General features: G+C 42.2%; 1 protein-coding gene across 4 annotated transcripts in view; it reads right to left on the bottom strand.

Annotated features, from left to right (window-relative positions):
• Positions 1–1,000: 1,000 nt before the first annotated feature.
• The window catches only part of FN1 (fibronectin 1), a 66,405-nt gene continuing 50,385 nt past the window's right edge, over positions 1,001–17,020 (bottom strand). For 2 of the 4 annotated variants that reach the window (XM_045575664.1, XM_045575665.1), the window contains 13 exons: positions 16,195–16,382; positions 15,316–15,403; positions 14,337–14,513; positions 13,504–13,593; positions 13,093–13,272; positions 11,876–11,965; positions 10,323–10,753; positions 8,681–8,819; positions 5,662–5,814; positions 3,583–3,708; positions 2,975–3,081; positions 2,317–2,421; positions 1,001–1,776 (listed from right to left, as the gene is read on the bottom strand). In XM_045575664.1, the coding sequence (XP_045431620.1) occupies positions 1,705–1,776; positions 2,317–2,421; positions 2,975–3,081; positions 3,583–3,708; positions 5,662–5,814; positions 8,681–8,819; positions 10,323–10,753; positions 11,876–11,965; positions 13,093–13,272; positions 13,504–13,593; positions 14,337–14,513; positions 15,316–15,403; positions 16,195–16,382 (1,946 nt within the window). In that variant the 3' untranslated portion in view covers positions 1,001–1,704. The remainder of the gene's footprint in view (positions 1,777–2,316; positions 2,422–2,974; positions 3,082–3,582; positions 3,709–5,661; positions 5,815–8,680; positions 8,820–10,322; positions 10,754–11,875; positions 11,966–13,092; positions 13,273–13,503; positions 13,594–14,336; positions 14,514–15,315; positions 15,404–16,194; positions 16,383–17,020) is intronic. The other 2 variants (XM_045575666.1, XM_045575667.1) reach the window with 1 other exon arrangement.

Below are 17,020 nucleotides of genomic sequence, written 5' to 3'. Positions count from 1 at the left end.
TTTTGGCGGGACAGCCCCGATTTTTAACAATTTGCCCACCAATCGCATGCATGTTTTGATTTTTCATTGTCTGTTGTGAATTTGGTTGACACTTCTATTATAAAGGGCAAATAGCAATATGAAAATATTTCTTCTAATTAACTTCCTTTCAGTGTGCACGAATCCTTCCACTAGGACATTAGTAGTCTTAATAAAATGAGACCATAAAACCGACCCGCAATGAGATGCTAACCATCAAAGCATTTATAAACTGGAAATCAACTCAAATGTAAATTTGCTTTTTAAAACAAAGAAACCTGAGGAAATCTTTCTATAGAATCCTAATATTCATTACCAGGTTACTCATTGAAATATTTTCCTACATTGCATAGTAGCATATAAAATGTATTTTCCATGTCTTCTATTTTATGTGTTAATTTTTACTAATCAACTATTCCCAGTGCTATTAGTCTGAGTGTGCCAGGTTTAATCTCGAGTTCTGTTGTTTCCCCAAAGTTTGGCTTTTGCAGACCAAAACTAAGCTAACTGTCCAGCTGGGGGCCCCTAAAACGGCTGATACGAATGCAGACAGGTTGGATTGAGGCAATTCACACCCCAGGGTTTTCCTAGGACATTCCTTCCTTCTCTTCTATTCAAGCAGCTTCTGTATCTGCCACCTTTGCATTCCCCTTGCAGGTAATCTCTGGGGAGGGAAGAATTTTAATTAGAAAAGAGCAACTAGGGGTTGTTCTGACTTTACTTCTGAAGAACTAGCTAACAAGCTGGATGAATAGTTACATCCACTTAAATGTGGTAAAGTGGGACATATAAAAGTCTCCATTGCCGAGGAGGTGAAAGGACAAGAATGAAACTGTGCTTTTTAGAAACTCTTGTACTGAAATCTCCAAGAATTAGAGAGCTGAACACAGAGGTGTTGAAGTGTTGCTGAACTAAGAAAAAGGACAACCATAAGATTTCCCCCAAAACGTCTGTACATACAAGAAGAGCCATGACGTTCAAGTTGTGGAATGTAAATCTTTTATTAAAACAGTTGTCTTTCCACAGTAGTAAAGCTTTGGCATGTACAGTATAAAAAATAATCACCAACCATTATTAAACCAAATTCCTCTTATCAACTGCATACTAAGTGTGTCTTCAATGCAAAATTTTTCCATATAAAAATACTGGGGGGGGGAGGGGGAATTGATAAATAACAGGTAAGAGAAAGATATTTCTAGGCAATTACTAGAATCATTTGGAAAAAGTGAGCACTGTGGATATTTTAAATGTCACGGGGACATGCCGTTCCTACAATATTGCGGGCCAGACGGTTAACTGGAAGCAGAAGTGTTTGGGTAACTTTCCCACTTAAAGTTTTGGTAATAATCACGTCAGTACATTCTGCATCTGGGTTGGTGCATGCGTTTCCCAGCGGATCCCAAACCAAATCACCCATTAGAATCATCTCGTTAAAAATACTGAGCAGTGTTGAACACTCTGGAGCAGCACAGGCAAGGAACTGCCCCTGCTTAACCATAAAAATCTCAAAACACTGCCAGGGTGATGCTTGGAGAAGCTGTGGACTGAGCTGAAGCTGGAGAAGTTACTCTCCAGAGCAAAGGGCTTAAGGAAGAAACAAACACTCTAGCATGGGGTCTGCTAATGGCGCTCCAGCTTGGAGGGGCCTCGGCAGAGATCCACGTGTGGTTTTCTGGGCTGGAAACGTTACTCTCGGGAATCTTCTCTGTCAGCCTGGACACCTACCGGCATGAAGCACTCAATTGGGCAGTCGACAGTCTGTTGAAATGGAAGACGAAGAAAAAATGAGCAGCAAATACTGCAAAGGGTACAGAAAAAAAAAAGGGGGAGGGGGGGCTTCCATGATGATTACTTCTAGATAGAATGTTTCTAGCTTTAAGAACCTAGCAATAGGAGGTCATAGCTCGATTCTCAGTGAGGGCACTTGCCTGGGTTGTGATTTTGATCCCCAGTGGGGTATGTGCAGGAGGCAGCCGATCAATGATTCTCACTCATCATTGACATTTCTATCTCTTCCCTCTCCCTTCCTCTCTGAAATCAATAAAAATATATATTAAAAAAAAAGAGAGAGAGAGAGAACTAGCAACAAACTCAATAAACTGGGTAAAAGGTGATGTTCAAGAGGTTATCCATTAGAAGCAAAATTACGTTATAGGATGCAGTACTCAAGTTATTTAAAGGTTATTTTGTTTTGTTCTTAAAATAGGTTTGTTCGAAAGAAAAGGACCCATGGAAAGAGAGTCCTCGCTATGTGACTAGTTGCACTTAAGGGAGACACGTTCATGCACAGGTACTCACAGAGCTGGGTGGGTATCTCGGAGAATACTGGTTGTAGGAGTGACCAGCAGCTCCCTCGGGGCCGGGGCCTGCGCCTGGCTTGCGGCAGTTGTCACAGCGCCAGCCCTGGGGGCAGAGGCATGCAGTCAGATGGGGTTACGAGAAGAGCAGCACATCACAGGGTTGGCGCGTGGGTTACTAAAGAATGTCAGCTCTTCATTGGCAAATTATAAGCAGTTCAATCACAAAGGACACTTGGATGGTGATTTCATGAATTTATAACGTTTGTAGAATATATGTTGGCTGATTCCTCAAGCGGAAGGGTGGGTAGAAGGGGCACTGTCTTAGATCTGGGGTGCTATCCAACACTTCACTAATGCCAAAGGGGCACCTGTTCTTTCAATTGGAGCTGGAGGCTGAGTGCTACCCAACTTGAACAGGTGAGGTGCCAAAGAGAGAACAGCCTGAGGACATGGGTGTGGAAGGGGCTGGGGCTGGGGCTGCCACCAAAGGGGAGGACCGGAAAGGGTATCACCCAGGCAGCTCTGTGCCAACAGGAAATGAGGTGCTTCAACATTTCGTAGGGGGCACTGCCACACCTGTGCGTACAGCATGCACAAAAGCAGCTCAGCCCTGAACCGGCTTCTCCTGATCTCATCTAAGTAGCAGAGAGCCTTACCCGCTGGCCTCCGAAGCATGTGCAGGAGCAGATGGCGCCCAGATACTCCTTCTGCCACTGCTCTCCCGTGTGGTATGTCTTCCCATCATCATAGCACGTGGCCTCATCTACACGGAGACACAAGTCAGAAGTGTGTGTGAGACTGAGAGCCACCAGACAGACGGGACCCTGGTGCGGGGGTGGCCTCTCTCCCCGCCTACATTTGCATCAGCACAACCAAAGCACCACAGGTTCATGGGAACAATTCGTCATAGAATGGACCACAGAGCAGCATTTCCAAAAACCTGATCTAATAAACTGAGAAGACGGAGATCGTATCTTAAAAGCTGAGTGTAAAGACTCGTAAGGCTTTCTGATGACTTTTCACTGCAGTTTATGGTCAACACGCTCAGGTTGGAAAAGCGCTGAGGTGCCTGTGATAACATTAAAATCGCGGCTCTCTTTGGAAGCCTGTCTCTTGCTTTCCCAGATCACAAGATTAATAAGCCCACTGTCCGTGCCTCAGGGAGACCTCACAACTCCACGCCTTTCCATGAGTGAGAGCGGCAGCTGGGTAACGAGTGGGAGAGTGCTTGACAAGACCCTAATAATGATCTGTGGCCACGTACGAGGCTCGCACTTGAATTCTCCTTTTCCGTTTCCAAGACACGTGCAGCTCAGCAGCTGGCCGTTCTCTTTCTGGTGATCCCACTTCTCTCCGATCTTGTAGTTCACACCGTTGTCGTGGCACCACTCTGTGGGGTGGGGGGAGGGGGAGGTCAGGCAAAGAGTTAGTGGTGGGTTCAGACTCACAAGACAGTGACTGCCCTGGGACATGTCACACACACATCTGGAAGGAATGGTAAGGAAGGTTAAAGGTCATCATGCCTAAGACAAACCACTTGACTTTAACTCTTTTAAGATTCAATTTATTCCACCGTAATCACATCACCAGAACAGTCAGTGACCTTCATTTGAATCCTCATTATTAAGGTAAAACTAAAGTAGGATTTGAGGATTTTAGGAGTAGAAAACCACTTTGGATTTGCAGATACAAAGTAGCTCCATTAACCAAAAAAACTCCCACAAAGATCAACAGGTTTCTTTATGCCATGATATGTGTCTTATAAATGAGAAGAGAAAAACAAACCTGTGTATAAAAAAATAAAAATAAAAAATAAAAAAGCCAACAATAGATAAAGCATTGGTTACTATCTTAAAAATAAGACTGGTTTTAAGGAGAGCTAACCGTCACAGTTATACATCTTTACTACCGTGTTTCCCCAAAAATAAGACATCCTCCAAAAATAAGACCTAGCGCAACTTTGGGAGAAAAAATTAATATAAGACACTGTCTTATTTTCTGGAAAACAGGGTACTACACATAACAGTTAACTTTTTCATCTCCACAGTTCATAACAAAACAAAACACTCTTCAGAAGTTTGTAAAACAATATATTACTTCCATTTTATCAATGTCATTCCTTACACTTTAAGTTAATCAACAGTTAAGACATGTAAGCAAAGAATATGTCATTTGAGGCAAAAAAAAAAAAAGTCATTTGAGCCACATAAATCAAATTATAGCTCTGCACTCAAAATTGCATCTAACTTTTATATAGGCAATAAATATACAAACTTAAAAGTAGTTTACAAGGTTTATACATATTAGGCGATTTTTTTCATTTATACAACTGAACTACTTTTATGTCTATACAAGGTTTATTTATAAGGCATAATGATGAACACCTATAAAAATGAACCAATTATCAATAATACATCCCCTAAAAACAAAGCATAAATAAAAGGTTAATAAATTCTACTACTGAGTCTCAAAATATAGTAATTCCTCAAATTATTTTAACTGAAACATAATTCATGTATTACCATCTCTTTATAATTTGAAAATTATATAAATTTTAATTAAAGATTCTTAATTATAATTATCTATACATAATATCTACTCACTCCCTGCATTACTTAGAAAGATTCAAACTACCTGGTACGCATTTATGTATGTGTGATATGGGAGTGTGCATGTGTGTATACTCTGATACAAGTTTGTTTGGTTTATGTTGAGACAGTGTTGCCCTATGGTTTGGCTCAGTGGATAGAGCATCGGCCTGCAGTCTGAAGGGTCCCAGGTTTGATTCTGGTCAAGGGCACAGGCCCAGGTTGTAGGCTCCATCCCCAGTGGGGAGCATGGAGAAGGCAGTCAATCAATGACCTTCTCTCATCATTGATGTTTCCATCTCTCTTCCTCTCTGAAATAAATAAAACTATTTAAAAAAAAAAGAACAAAGAAAAGAAAGAGTGTTTGTAAACATAAATATTTACCTCTGAGCTGACTCAACACTAAAGGTTAAAAGAAACTCGGGGTTTCTTTTGTCTCTCACTTGACCTGGCTCCAAAGAATCTGACTTAGCTCATGTATCTTAACCGAAGAGTTTAATCAGATTACCACCACAAATTTTATTGTAACTGTCCTCTTGGCATAGTACCCTTGAAGTCAGCAATGTTCCACAAGTAAAATTTCCCATCATTTTTCTATGATGCAAAATGTTACTTTGAGCCAAGCAGTCTCGCCCTGTTTGCTTCATGTTTGGAAGAGCCCGCGCCTGCCAAACATGAGTCCCTGGCACACTGTGCGAATGCGTGGGGCTGGGGGAGAGAGACAGACGAGTGGATGGACAAAGCAAGCTACTCACTAGACGAGTCACATCTGAAGTGACCGCTGCCAAAGCCCAAGCACTGGCAGGAGAGCTTAAAGCCAGACTCTGACAACCGCTCCCACTCCTGTCCGACGGCGTAATGCGACACCGTGTAGGGGTCGAAGCACGAGTCATCCGTGGTTTGGTCAACTGCATGAAGAAAAGGAGGAAGAGGCAATAAAAAAGACATCTTATTCGCAGTTTTTGGAGGATAAGAAGAAAACTGACTATCCCACGTAATGATTTAATCTGACCAAAAGCGCCAGGACCATTCAAAAGCATTCACCTGTCCATCAGCGCAGCAGCTGCTCCAATAAGCAACGCTCAGATGCTGCCCGGGGACACTTGAAAATAAACCCATCTTTCATTTTGGTCATCAGTTCTAAAAATTCATTCCTGGTAAATCTAGTCTACAGAACATGGAACGGATCTGGACTCAGCTTAAGCGAGTTAAGATGCAAAGACTGGAAACACCTCTCCATCAGTACCCACTGCCCTTAAGCTAGTTATTATATTACAGGGATCTGTGATATGGGGATAATACTCAAAACATCTCTACCTGCTCTGCATCTTGAGAAGGCCACGTGAGCTCATGAATTCAAAGTACTGGTCCATTACCAGCATTTAGGATGAGCTCACCAAATAAAGAATAATCTTCAGAGGGCATCTTTTGTTTTCACTGCAATACTCCATTATAACGTGACCTTCACCATTATTTTTGCAAATTTTGCAAAAGAGTGCTAAACTTTGACATTTTTGTACATTATTGCAATGGTAGGATTGCTTTTTATCAACAAAATCAATTGTTCCAGATAAGAGGAAGCAATAGAAATGAATGACTTGGGAATCGGCAATGGAGTCTCTTCACGTTGCCAAGATCTAGATCTTCATGTTTGGGGAAACCTTATTGTAAAGTAATTTATGCAAACAAAGCATGTTTCACATTATTTTAAAACTTAAATAAGCTAACTTCTGTGTCTTTGCATCCCAGTGTGTATGCAATCTCACTGTTTACAAAGCAAAAATCAAAAGCTCAAAAGCCATAGATATTTGAAGTGCCTACTATTTTTAAAAGGCAACACCTTGGAAAAAAAATAGTCTGGGCAGACTGTGAAGTCTGTTTCACAGCCAGGAGAGCCTGGCTAGAATGCAGAATGCCACTTCTGGGAATACGGAGGCGGAAAGAAAAATAGAAGGAACTTATAACAGCTACGAGGGGTTTCACTAAGCCTCCTAAAAATAGCCAGGCATTAAAATTCCATCGGACTAAAGTTAGGGAGATGGAATCTTAAAAAAAAAAAAAAAAAGATGTGGAAAAGCACAAGGACCTTTGTGCTCTTAAAAATCCCTTTTACGTGGCATTCTACTAGTAAAACCACAGAGGCAAAGGGCATGTGTTACCATGGGTATACGCTACAACTAGCACAAATAACACCCTGTCCCCCATCTTCTGCCAGCTATGCAACTGCTTAATTCACATGCATTCATACATGTAAACAGCACCGTCAGATGAGGAAGGATGCTGAGACTAAGTCCCCTGGCCCTAGAAATAAAGCCAGCCCTAATCAGTTTGGCTCAATGGATAGAGCGTCTGTCTGGGGACTAAAGGGTCCCGGGTTCAATTCCGGTCAAGGGCATGTACCTTGGTTGTGGGTACATACCCAGTAGGGGGTGTGCAAGAGGCAGCTGACTGATGTTTCTCTCTCATCAATGTTTCTCTCTCTCCCTCTGCATTCCTCTCTGCAAAAAAATCAATAAAACATATTTTTAAAATAAAATAAAATAAAATAAAATAAAATAAAGCCAGTCCTGGGCAGAGGAAGGATTTCCCCTCCCTGCTGGCAAGACACCCTCTGACGGGAAGATTCAGGACTCAGGGTTTTGATTACTCCCGATCTTATGTTTCCTGGAGAATCTTCAGCTGCTGCAGTTTGAAGAGCCCAAGGACAGACACTCTACTTGTTTAAAAGGACGTCCCAGGAGTTGTAGAGAGTCAAGGACCACTTAACCTCGACAGAGGTTTTGGATCTGGGTCATTAGAAAAAATAAATAAATAAAATGAAAAAAATGGAGCTCACAATGGAATAAGGAAGCCCTTAGTCAGAAATGGGCTGTGTTGTAGCATTTTACACGAGGAACAAACACCAGCTGCCCCTAAAGTCCACGGGTGGGGAAGTCCCTCTCATCGGGTCCGGTAGGTAGTTAAGAATCACTCAAGAGGACTCCAACATGGTGACATGCAGACGGCTGGGCAGAGAGGTCAGGGGACCTGTACCCTGTATCAGCTCAGAAAGGCACTCACTGGCAAGGACTCAGGAGTGTCCGACGAAGGACCTGAGCTTGTGCCAGGTCAATCATTACGTCCCAGTTTGTGCCTCTGTCAGATACGTATGTGTTTTACAAAGATACTAGAGAAATACAATGGAACCTAGTTTCTCAAATGTCTCCCATATTGAACAATTCACTTCTCAACCTGACCACCGTTTCATACCGACGCCTGTCTGATCAGTCACGCACTCCCTGGTGACAGAGGCGAGAAGGTGCACATGGGAGTCAGTTTAACACTGTGAAAACCTCAGGATATTGTGCTGTGAATATTCTCATGCTTTGTTTTGTTTTTGTTTGTTTTTGCTTTTGCTGCTTAAAATCATTGCTTCATTTCCATTTTCCTACCATCCATTTCCTTTTTGTTAAATTTTCATCTACATTTCATGTCCTTTTTTTTTTTTAAAGTGTTCACTTATAAATAGTACATTAGACATGTACTGTAGAGGAGAAAGATTAAGACAGGAAATCATGGGGGGGGGGTCAGTTTACATTCTTTCTAATGGGGAAAACGAATTCAGTTTGAGAAAGGGGGTTCCACTGTAATTCAATGGAAAGTTGCTCGTGTACTTCACGGTGTAACATTACTTCCCAAAGCTCAAGGAGAGCAGCAGCAGCAGCAGCGGAGCAGTCGGGGCAGAAAGCGCCCCCGAGGGGAGCCCGGGCCGGGGTAGCACAGGTGTTCACGTACCCGAGTTGCCCACAGTGACAACCTCCTCCCGAACCTTGTGCCTCAGCTGGTCCTTCACTGCTTCCACGATGATGTTGTAGGTGGTCCCTCTGGTGAGGCCCGTCAGGGTAGCACTAGTAGAAGTTCCAGGAACTCGGAACTGCCATGATTGGCACATCCAAAGGAGAGGAGAAAGCATTAGAGGGAGGAATCTATAACGTTCCCTATGCGCTTATCAATAACCCTCACTGTGTAAATAGAATAAAGGGACACTAATAAAGCAGAGGGGATAAAAGGTCCGTAACAGCCAAAACCGGTTTGGCTCAGTGGTAGAGCGTCGGTCTGCGGACTGATAAAGGTCCCAGGTTCGATTCTGGTCAGGGGCATGTACGTTGGTTGCGGGCACATCCCCAGTGGGGGGTGTGCAAGAGGCAGCTGGTCGATGTTTCTCTCTCATCGACGTTTTCTAGCTCTCTGTCTCTCTCCCTTCCTCTCTGTAAAAATCAATAAAATATATTTTTAAAAAAAGGTCCATCACAGCCAAGAAGGGAAATGGAACGTGGGGTGAATGGCCAACACTTCTACCTGCCAAAAATCTACCCCGTGTGCTCCACAGTCACCAGGAGCCCTCAGTAATTGGAGAGACAGTCTCTGTTCCAGCTGCTGCATCCGCAGGTCTGCACAAGCCTGGGAAACCCTGGCCATGCCCCCTTCACACAGAAGGTGGGCACTGCAGGGAGATTTATCCATCCCTCCCGGGTTCGATTCCGGTCAAGGGCATGTACCTTGGTTGTGGGCACATCCCCAGTAGGGGGTGTGCAAGAGGCAGCTGATCGATGATTCTCTCTCATTGATGTTTCTAACTCTCTATCAGGACCCCCACCGGGATCCTTAAGACACTTTGGACAATCCTCCAACTCAAGCTTCTAAGCTCATAAATCTTCCACAGTTGCAGTCAGTTTTTAAAATTCTGCCACTTTTCTAAAACTAAGAATACAATAAAATTGATGCCAGCAAGACAAATTAAAGAACAGAAGTTTTAGAGAATCAATCACTTACAACAGCTGATATGCACAGCTTCCCCTGAGTTCTTTCTCCTCAGACCTATCGTAGATAATGGGAGTCTTCAAGGACAAACCATAGGATGGTGTGTCAGCCCTTATGAGCACAGACTTAAATTCAGGCAGAATATTGCCGAAGCAGGTTTGGCTCAGTGGACAGAGCGTTGGCCTGCGGACTGAAAGGTCCCGGGTACGATTTCAGTCAAGGGTATGTACCTTGGTTGCGGGCACATCCCCAGTAGGGGGTGTGCAAGAGGCAGCTGATCGATGATTCTCTCTCATCGATGTTTCTAACTCTCTAGCCCTCTCTCTTCCTCTCTGTAAAAAATCAATAAATGTATAGTTTAAAAAAAAAATAAGAGAGGGTTTCATTCTTTTTGCTAAATAAAAACGAATGTCACTCCCTCCAACCCCCACCCAAAAGTAGTAGCACATTGAGATGAAAAAGAAAAAAAATATATATATTAGGGCTCAAATCGAGTGAGCTAAGAGGTCCTGGAAATGTCAGCCACTTGATATGGGAGTTTTGCTCACTTCTGTTGTCTAGCTTGCTCCTTTCCCAGCTTCTCAGTCAGAAGTAAAGAGAAAAAGCCATTAAATACCTGTAAGGTTTCTTCATCAGTGCCAACTGGATTACATGAAATTATATACTCAGAGCTTTCCTGGAGTGGGGTCCAAGAGATGGTTGTCTGAGAGAGAGCTTCTTGTCCTGTAGAAGCATTTGGTTTGAGTCCCACAACATGAGGGTAGAGGTGGTCTACACCCCCCTTGGGGACATGACCAATTTGGATCACCGCATTTACATTCGGTGGATACGGACCTGGCCTCGGCCTGACAGGGGTGGCCATTGTGGGTGGTGTGGTCCGCCTAAATCCATGCTCCTCAAAGATCATTTGTCGAGCATCATTGGGCTGCCCACCTGCAGTGCCAGGAATGTTGTCAGAAGGGGTCTTTTGAGCTGTGGAGGGAACATCCAAGATCTCTGGTCCATGATGATTGGGGTGTGGAAGGGTTACCAGTTTGGGAAGCTCATCTAGCCAAAGAGAGGTTAGAGCCAAAAAAGCAAAGCTTGTTAAAAAGCTCCCCGAAGTACCAGCAATAGTCATCATCAACTCAGGCAACAATGACTGTTTATCAATTTGATCAAAGCCCCTGGAAAATTAGCAGTTCTTAGGTCACAAAACACTTTTTCCAAAAAGAAATTGTAATGATTTTTCCCCTCAAAAGGTTCCTTAAAGCAGGGGTGGGGAACATCCGGGCTGTGGGCCGAGTCAGGCCCGTGGAGTCATTTGGTCTGGCCCTGCCAAGGCAACAGGGGTGAGTTAATTAAATGGTTGACCAAATATAACAGGCCAATTTTTTCAAGTTGATAATTTCGTATGGCCCTTGGCAGAAAAAACGTTTCCCAGCCATGCTTTAGAGTTTAAAATGGAAAAAGTGTTAGTATGAATTTATCATACAAAGCTTCAGACCGCTGAGCCCCACAGAAGCTGCCTCTGCTCAAAATAAGCCTAATGGAATATAAATGTGCAGCCTTTCTCGCCCCCCCTCCCCCCCCCCTTTTTTTTTTCAATTGAGAATCAAGTTTAAGGACTAAAATGCACATTAATTATATCAGCATTTGAAGTATGAGAATTCCAGAGGTTTGGGTCAATGGTGTGAAATGGTAGAAATAGGTTAAATGCATACGTGTTCATTTTTGCATTCCTATAAGCATACATATAGCACTTTCTTCAAATTAAACTGAAATTGGGTGAAAAAGTAAGACATTTTGTTGGCTGCAAGTTTCAGAAATCAAGCAATAAAGACCAATAGGGAATTTTCTCGCAACTTTTTTTTCTTAAACATTTTTAACATCAACAAAAGGAAGAGACAAATAGCAGCGGTAGCCATTTCACTTGTACATTTCCAGATCTGTTCTGAAATGTTTAAAGGTGACTCAAAGGTTTTGTTTTGACTGGCTAAGGAAAGAATAAGACTGAACTAACAGATTACGTTAGGGTACCATCCCTGCTATCCAAGAGCACAGCACATACGTGAGAAATGCATCGAAACCCGGAGACCCTTTGCACCACAAAATTTGTAATTAGTAAACGTCTGTCACTGGTTTTCCCTTGACCGTCTCCAGGTTACCCAGAAGGCACTCTTTCTTTACCTGTCATTTTCCTCCCAATCAGAGGCTCACTCTTCTGGTTGTTCTTGAGGGCAATGATGTGGATTGTGTACTCGGTTCCTGGTTCCAGACCTGAAGAAGGACAGATCGTCATGTGGCATCTGTGTGCTCCGCTTGTCAAGTGGAAATAGATCTCACTGGGAATCACCCTTGAGAGCAAGTATCCTGTGTCCTCTGCCCACTGTCCTGCTGGAAACTAAACCTGACTTCCTTTCCTCCCACAAACACCCAAACGCTGTGCATGCGATGGCCACTAAACCAATTAACGATCTCACTATCAAACTTGGCAGCTGAATAAGCATTTTCATGCTAAATTTTCCTGGGCATTCTTTTAGCACGTGATCTTATTTTGCTTTCAGAATTGCAAAAAAATCTCTCAGCACTGTGGAGTAGACATTTGGGAGAGACAGTGGCAGACTGTACCCATGAAGGTGCTTAATTAGGCCCAATAATCAGACAGCCCTCAGCGACAGGATCAATGCAAAGTCAGAGGACAGGTAAGGGCTGTGAAGGAAAGAATGACCAATCTTTGTGGGGTCCCTAGAGAAAGTATCCAGTTCAACTCCTCTCATATCAAATTCTGTTTTTCTGGCCCCAAAGTTTCTTAAAAATACAGTGTCTGTTTCGGGTACCTTTGTGTTCTATAGGATTTGAAAGTCCAGACAATACCTTATACACAGTTAGAAAATGTAATCTCTGGGAGAAAAATAATACCAGAGGCTTCTGATGTTTCCAACCGAGATGGACAACGCCTAGTCCCCAGGCCAGGCATTCTCTCCAATATGGGAAGCTGGGCATTACTTGGCCTCGAGACCTCTCCTGTGAAAGTGGATAATGAGGGGCGAGGGCAGGAGGCACCCTGGCAAGTCCTGCAAAATCACCAGATCTTGAGGGAGGTGAGAGAGAAGAGGCTTCAATTAGCTAGTTTGCCCTGAACCATGTATTTTTCTAGGACTGACAAGTATCTGGCAAACGCAGAGCAAATAAAAAGATGTTCAGCCATTAGGTCAGTACTGAAACTACTTCCTTCACATGGACTCATGCCTTTTGGGAAGTATTGAGCTTTACAGCTCCTACACCGAGAATGCTCTTTGGGCTTCTCGTTCTCATGGTGTGACCTCGAAGACGCAGCTGGAGTCTGCGAGGCCCTTTCTGTCCCAGGGAGTAAGAAGAGGACGACAGCGTGGAAGCAGCAATACCAGTGATAGTAGCCTCTGTGACACCAGGGCGGGGCCGAGGGACCACTTCTCTGAGAGGGGACCCAGCCTTCTCATACTTGATGATATAACCAGTAATCTTGGCTCGGGGTGGCTGCCATGATACCAGCAAGGAGTTGGGTGTGGTGGCCAGGAAATGCAGGTTGGATGGTGCATCGATGGCTAAAAGAAATCAAAATTAAGTCTCTAAGACAATGAATAAGCAAGAATATCACTCCCACACTCTTTTCCAGCCTTAAAAACAGACTCGAGAGAATCTGAGGGCTCTGTACACTGTATAAAGGATCCACTGTGATCTAGAATACAAAAGTAGCAGCCTCATTTTTGTTTCTTAAGTTCACATGACTGGTCACAGACAAGTGAGTGGCATGTCTTCAGTAAAAGTATAGTTACCTGTGGAGGCGTCGATGATGACAGGGGAGCTCCTGGCATTCTCGTTCAGGGTGGACAAGTGGATCTTGTAGTCAGTGCCGGGTTGTAAGCCTGGGATTTTCGAAGAGACAATTTTGATCTGATCTTGATTCACTAGGACGTTTCAACTCATCTGCAATTTTCATGGTTCCTCTACCCTCGCATATTTATATGAAACAGAAGTGGTTTATATTTGAACAATATATTTAGAGCAGGATATGGGTAATAACTGTAAGTGAGAAATGTATCTCAAAAAAAAAAAATCACTGATGCATACCAAGATGCTGGCTAAAATAAATTTGAGAATATAACAATCCTATATTAGAGAATGAGGGGCAAGTACCTATTGAGTGTCTTCTCTTTATCATAATCAGATGGTCTTTGATTGGTAACTAGAATCAGAATTTTAAATCTCAAAGAGAGCTGAATTAACTCAGATATTGAACATTCTCTAAAAACAACTTTGATCTTTATAGTGTTGATTTTTTTTAAATTTAATTACGCTATATCATCGATGTTAATGTTAAACCACTTTAGTTACTTTTCATTGTAAGCATTACGTTACAATTTCTTAATACAAGAAAGGGTACAATGACTAAAAATCAAAATGATAAATGGAACTTGTGCCATTTCTCTGGCAAACGTTAGATAAAATCGGGCATTCACAGGACAAACCAATTTCTGATTATTGTTTGAAAATAAGTATTAAAGAACAGAGCTGGTTTATCATAAAGCTCTGGAAATAATTTAATCCTGTAAGTGTTGGACTAACTACTGAACTAATGGATGACGGTCCGCACAGTGAGTGCCCTGACCTGTGATGGTGTAGCTTCTGACATCGGGGCTGATCATTCTCTGAACTGGAGCCTGGCCATTTCCTGGTACAGCATCAACTTGGAAGCCGGTGATTGGCTCGGTCTTGGTTCTCCAGCTAATGGTGATGGTGGTCTCAGTGGCATCTGTCACACGGGCTCTTCGTGGAGGGCTGACATCTGCGTGGGATCACAGGCTGAGATCAGTGCTCATATGGGGAAGGCTTTGATATTTTATTTTAAATGTTTCCTTATTATACAAAAAATATATCTATTTCTACACATGACAATGTAGAACACTTCCCCTATGGCAGCCAGAAACAGAGGTTGACAATAATTAGAAATATAAAAATATCCACTTTCTCTTTTTGGAAGAACTGAAAAGCTTGTTAAGATATACTACCAGTGGTTCCCAAGGCTGGTTTATAGCATCTACAAATCCCTCAATAAAGGTGAAAATTATTAACTTATTAAAATGTAAAATATGTGTAGTAGGAGTTAGAATAATACGGTCAGCCAGCAATGATAGATACATGCATTGCTAGTATTTTGTCATTTCATAGGGCTTCATATTTTTTCTCTCTCAACAGATGCAATGCTATCCTTATTTTATACATAAGGAAACATTGACATTTTATACGATTTCTGAAAGAATATACGGGGAGTTCATTGATACGGCAGAAAACTAGAATCTGGACCCAACTTGCTCCGATACTACTGCACTATTAACATTTAGTACAAAGCAGCATGTCCTCCCCAAACTTAACTCTATGGAAACAAATTCCAACAAGTAGAGCATAAACTAGTCTTTGTTCATAACACCAAAGGCACCAGTAGTTAAGTAAAAAAGATGGATGAGCAAATCAATTCCCAGATTGGGAATCCCTCCATTGTTAACTTCGTGGTCTATAAAACTATTTAGCATTCTTTAATTTTTGTTTATACAGAATGTTTTTTGATACTTAAAAGTTTGATCACTCACTCTCCAAGGTACTGACAACTCCTTGAGCTGGTCTGCTCGTCAAAGTGTTCTTAAGAGCGTAGACATTCACTTCATATTTGGTGGCCACCTAGAAAGAAGGGCACGGTAAGCTTCAGCAATCAGAAGCCCAGTGACTTTCACTGCTGCATTGGAAAGATGCCATAGTTATAAAAGAAAAATAAATAAACTAGCAAAACCTACAGCACTATCATTCCTAGATTAATTTCATCCCTGCACTACAGGTGATCAACAACAAATTTAAATTATATCAATTTTAAAATGCCCGTAGGGGGAAAGCCCAAGTAAGCCATAACTGACATACTTATACTAAGCTGATACAAAATGAGGAAAATGGATATTAGCCTGTTTCTTTATGAACAGACAGGAATAAACTGTGAATTTTTCTGATCATAGACCCTACCTCTGAACCCTCTTTCTATAGTTTTTTCTGGAATTGGACTTCTGTTAAATGTATATCAATTTCCTAGGTTACTGGCTAGTTTTTTTGCATGCAAGTCCAGAAGGATTAAAAGTGGTTCTATGAAGGTAGGGTCAGGCTGGGTTGGTACAAGCTGGAGAATATTCCTTGCCAAGGTAACAGCATAGAAAATGTATAATAACTGAAGAAGATATATGCAGTCAACCTGACTCTAAATTGCCCCTTGCACCCACACATACCCTTTTAAAGTGAACAGAATACATTTAAAGAACGGTGCAAAATCCAAAGCTATTTATAACATTGATACAAAATCACAATAAAAGTTTTTGATGGCAGGGGCCAAGAAAATAATTAGATTTAAATATGATGTATTTCTACCACCTTAAACTGTGTAAGAGATGGCCTAGTTCTATATTCCAAGGAAAAAGCTCACTTCTTACCATGAGTCCTGAGATAACCGCAGATGTGCTATCGGGAGCAAGGTTGATTTCTTTCGTTGGTCCTGTCTTCTCCTTGGGGGTCACCCACACCCGATAGCCAGTGAGCTCAAGAGTGGGGGCTGTCCACTGGACAGTCAGGCTTGTTGGGGTAACCTGAGTGAACTTCAGATTGGTTGGTGCAGGAATGGCTGTCAGGAGGGTCATTGGTTAGAGGTTATCTTACAGGAAATGGGGAAAACGGACAGTAAAGTGAGTCCCAAGTGGTAGAACAGATTGTGCTTGGTTTGGGTTAGGTGAGTTTCCTGATCAAAGGTTTAGTACGAGAAAGGAATGGAAAATGAAAAAAAATGTTTGCTGAAAGCATGTTTTATATCCACCAATGTTCAGAATTACTCGAAACACAGTTAAGTGTCAGAATTCTGAGACTTTAGGTTGTAGAAGAAGTTTTTGCTCTCCCTTAAACATTTTTTTTGAAAAGTCAGAATGACTGATGTAGGCCATTGAGATTGATTTTTCATTTGTATGGAAAGATGAGCAATAGCCCTCTTCTGATATAAATTATCCTTGTATGAAAATCCATTTCCCAGAGTATTCCATACCCCCAAAGTTAGAATTATGTTTTGATTTGCTTTATTTGGACCCTGTGGCAGATATTACTGCTAAATTTAAAGTATTCTCTGTAGTGCAGCATAAGAAAATTGGATCATAACAGAAGCAGCAAAGAGAAGCAAAGAGCAATAACACAGATTGTCACCTGCAGGGTTTATGCTGTCACTAGGACACATCTTTAGCATGCCCCTGTGCTTCAGAAACAAAGCACAAGAAG

This window comes from Pipistrellus kuhlii, unplaced genomic scaffold (assembly GCF_014108245.1).
Source record: "Pipistrellus kuhlii isolate mPipKuh1 unplaced genomic scaffold, mPipKuh1.p scaffold_m20_p_7, whole genome shotgun sequence".
Lineage (NCBI taxonomy): Eukaryota > Metazoa > Chordata > Mammalia > Chiroptera > Vespertilionidae > Pipistrellus > Pipistrellus kuhlii.
This window is presented reverse-complemented; position numbering and strand designations above follow the sequence as displayed.